Source organism: Cryptomeria japonica, chromosome 4 (genome assembly GCF_030272615.1).
Source record: "Cryptomeria japonica chromosome 4, Sugi_1.0, whole genome shotgun sequence".
In the NCBI taxonomy this organism is placed as follows: domain Eukaryota; kingdom Viridiplantae; phylum Streptophyta; class Pinopsida; order Cupressales; family Cupressaceae; genus Cryptomeria; species Cryptomeria japonica.
Window position 1 is genome coordinate 148,426,648 of NC_081408.1, and position 4,111 is coordinate 148,430,758.

General features: G+C 34.5%; 1 protein-coding gene across 1 annotated transcript; it reads left to right on the forward strand.

Moving 5' to 3' along the window:
• The first annotated feature begins 399 nt into the window (after positions 1-399).
• LOC131079794 (uncharacterized) lies at positions 400-3,809 on the forward strand. The gene is made up of 3 exons (XM_058017835.2): positions 400-782; positions 3,649-3,704; positions 3,787-3,809. The coding sequence occupies exons 1-3, from the start codon at positions 400-402 to the stop codon at positions 3,807-3,809; spliced, it is 462 nt and encodes a 153-aa protein (XP_057873818.2).
• Positions 3,810-4,111: the final 302 nt, after the last annotated feature.

Genomic DNA, 4,111 nt, shown 5'->3' on the forward strand with positions numbered 1-4,111 from the left:
AGATTTACAGAGAATCAACGTTACAAACATGCAAGTGCATTCATTCACATCTATTCTTTCTGGTTATCAGCTCCAAGTTTTTATCTCACCCTACTCACTGATAATAACTGCAACTGATTTTTTATCGAAGAAAATACTGTGGACGGAATGAAAGTTGAAAGTTGTAATGGGAGATCCGCTGGGGTTATACAGCCACGAGGTATTCGATGCCAAACTCCTCTTCAGCCTTGTCCAGAAGGGCTCGAAACAGGGGACGACTGAGATAATAAAAGAGCTGGAAGATGAATTTCGGGTGTTTGGGGTTCTCCGCAGCATCTTACAGAGGCTATTTTTTGCTTAGTTTCTAGGGTTGCTTAGTGTCTATTTGCTTGCAGCATTACAATATTGAATAATACAGTGATGAAGCATGGAGAAAGAATGGACAACTACGATCCGCAGTGGGCTGAATCAGAGCCAAGGCCATGGGATCCTCCTCTCACGGACGACGGGAAACTGCAGGCGTGGAGGACGGGTCAAAAGCTCAGAAGGGAAGGAGGAAATATAACCAGGGTTTTCTGCTCCCCTTTCTTGCACTGTGTTCAGACTGCGGCCGAGGTCGTTACAGCTCTCTGCGTCACAGATGATCACGCTAACGCTCCTTCCAGTAAAGATGTTGTTATCGATCCTTCTAAGGTTAAGGTATCAATAGAAATTGGTTTATGTGACGTGAGGATTAAGGTAACAAGAATGAATACAGTATATCTAATGCTTGATAGTTCAGGTGCAACGATAACTGAAATCAGGTAAACGAGTGCTTGGAACTGGTATTTATTAAGAACAGTTGGGCTGCTATGAAAGGAAAAGATTAGAGAGACAGATCAAAAAATATATTTTTACAGAAGACTCTGATTTATATGCTTATAACACCAACAGAACTGATGCTACAACATTTAACGGATTACCAGAAGTTCGAATAAATATATTTTCTTTTGTAATCTTCTTCTTCTTGTTTTTAAAGTTTCCTTTATTTAAATCTTTCTTTCTGTCAATCCTTATAAAAAATAATGAGTGGAATGCTAAGACTTACTGAAAGCATCCGATAAAGTATTTGAGACTAAGAAACCCAACTGACTTAGATATATAGATATTAAATTTGAAGGAACTATGAAAAATAAAACAGATACAATCATACAAGAAGAACAACTTTAAGTTTGAGTTTAATCCTCATCAAATTTAAGTTTAAATAAAGATTATCCTTTTTATTTATCAATAACACCTGCAAATAAAGATGTTAGGACTGAATGGCAGATTTAAACAAATTGAATCAGAATAGTTGTAAGCAAGAAAAAGGTTAAAATCTGCAAGTGAATCAGAAATGAAATTTAATAATAAATTAGTTTTGGCAGCAAGCCGACCAAATAAATTAAGAAGACTAAGTTTGGCGGTAAACCTTCCAAACTAAATAAATATGAAATCTAAAGTATGCAGGAAAAGAAGTTAGCACAGGAGTTTTGGCGGCAAGCCTTCCAAAACTTTAAAAAAAATTAAATTTAAACTAGAGAGAAGGAACTTTGGCGGCAAGCCTTCCAAAGCCCTTTTTTAATAAAAACTAACTAGAATAGGAGATTAAACCTGCAGGCAAACTTGTTAACAAGTTTGAAAAAAAAGTTAAAAATCTGAAACCAAAACCTGCACAATAGAAAATATTAGTAAAAGAACTTCTTCTCCTCTCAAGAATGCCTCCAACAAGGTGAACTCCACTAAATGGTAACCTTCATCAATGTTAACTTAAAACAAGGATTAGAAACCTGCTCTGATACCATGTAAGGAAATAAAAGAGCAAGGAAAGGAAAATTAATCCAAGAAAGTTTATGATGAAGTAATTGTTACCATGAGAAAAGCAAAGACCTTAGAGCATCACCCAAATGTGAAGAAGGAGGCACAAGAACTTTTGAAAGGGGAAAAGCAAAGAAAAACCCCTTGTGATATTATGAATGAGGCAATGCCTAAAATTGAGAGAGAGAGAGAGAGAGAGCAAGAAGCTCTTTACAATATTGTCATTAAGAAGAATTGAGAGAGGAGACATCTCTTAAATAGAGATGAGGAGAGGAGTTACAAAGTAACTCCCAAATCTATGAATGCCACCATTCATAAAATGTGTGTGCCATATGACCACATCCTCTTATGGAGGAATTCTAATATTCCTTAATAAAGGAAAATAAAAGAAATGACTTGTCCTCACACATGTACTAGAGGACAAATTACATGTAGGAATTCCAAAGGAATATCCTAAACTAAATAAAAATAAACCTAAGCTAAGTAAAGATTAAATATTCTAACAGTATTTTTCACCATTGATGGATTGTGTCCTAGTTGGAACACATAAATCTATGTGAACGAGTTGTAGTGGTCTGGTAGAAGAGTGTTCTTTAGATTTGATAGACACTTTTGTTTGTTTACCTTTCAAGAACTCTTTACATATTGAGTTTAAGGGTTTACTCAAGACAGGAAAACCTCTGACATTCTGATTTTTGCTAATTCAAACCAGATTATCAAATGTCCGAAACATTTGTGCCACAACCAATTTTCCTCTACTTGACCCATAAGGTGCATGCCTTCATTTTTTTCACAATCTATGGAGTCAAGAAAATTGTAAACATTTCCAAATGTTCTCAAACCAGCAGCAACAATTTTACCAGACTTATTTTTGATAGCACAACCTTTAGAACTAAAGGATACACTATAACCACTATCACATATGACACTCAATAGATTGTGTTTTAATCCTTCAACAAAATACACATCATGAATTGGAGTATCATCATTCAATAGCAAAGAACCCTTACCTCTGACAAATGCTCCTGAATTATCATCGAACCTTACAAATCCTCCATCAAAATTTTGTAAATGAAGAAATTTATTTTTGTCTCCTGTCATATGGTGTGAACGACAAGTGTCTAACACCCACATTGACATCTTATTTGATACAAACGCAGTTTGCACAATCGTTGATTGTTCAATACTAGGTACAAACTTTTATTTCCATACCTTATCAATATTTGCCTTTGATTTGCATGGAGCATAGGTGTGTCCAAAGTTGTTACACTTAATGCATTTTACCGTATTTGGAAAACCATAGGTTTGTTTGTGTCCAAACATAAAAGTTTTGTGCTGCAAAAATCTACAAATATTAACTTTATGACCAAACTTATTGCAGTAAAAACAATAACCATGGAAGAACCCGAACCTAAAAGGTGTCATTCTATTATAAGCCTGAAATTATTTTTTGTTTGCAGGCTTGGAAATTTGTCTTGATGATTCACCCTTATCAAAACCTAAACCAGTCAAATTTTTACGCCGCTTTTGCTTGCTCAAGATATCATTCAAACGCATGGTACTTTCATATTGTTCAATCTCTTTTTGCAATTTTATTGTTTGTTGTTCTAGAGTTTCAATTTTCTTTTCTCTTTCTTCAAGAAGAGATTTTAGGTTTTTTATTGCCAAGTTTGAGTCATTCAACTCAACTTGCATAATCTGATTTGAGCTTTCATGAGAAGCTACAAGCTTCTTCAACTTCTTTATTTTCATTAGAGCACAAAGTAACTCTTCTTCAAGATCAACTTCACCTTGATCCAAATCATCTAGTTTATTTTCTGTTTTGTTATTTAGGTCTCTTTTTGAAAAGGATTCTATTTCTGCCATGAACAAGGTTTCACCTTCACAAGGTGAGTCGTCTGATTCAATTTTAGAGTCTTCTTTAGTAAAGAGACTCTTATTTTTCTTGAAAATATTAAATTTCTTTTTTAGGGTTCCATGATTTCTTTTTGTAGAATTTTTCTGGTTTTTCTTCTTCACTATTTTGATCACTCTATGGGCATTGAGCAACAAAGTGTCCAGACTTATCACAATTAAAACATTTGGAGGGCAATTTGCCCTTATACTTCTTTTTAAATTTTCTAACAAGCACGGCTTCAATAGAATCTGAGAGTTCAGATTCACTATCAGGTTCTTCTTTCTTTTCTGCTTTGAAAGTAGACTCTTTAGATGAGGAAGGATTACTGCCTATCCTCATTTCATAGGTTGTGAGTATACTTTGTAAACTATCAAGAGTCATTGTAGAAAATATTTTCTT

Coding starts and splice junctions, on each gene's coding strand:
- LOC131079794 (XM_058017835.2), top strand. CDS start 400: ATGAAGCATGGAGAAAGAATGGACAACTACGATCCGCAGTGGGCTGAA. Junction 783..3,648: donor GCAACGATAACTGAAATCAG/GTAAACGAGTGC, acceptor TTTGTTATTTAG/GTCTCTTTTTGAAAAGGATT. Junction 3,705..3,786: donor CAAGGTTTCACCTTCACAAG/GTGAGTCGTCTG, acceptor TTTCTTTTTTAG/GGTTCCATGATTTCTTTTTG.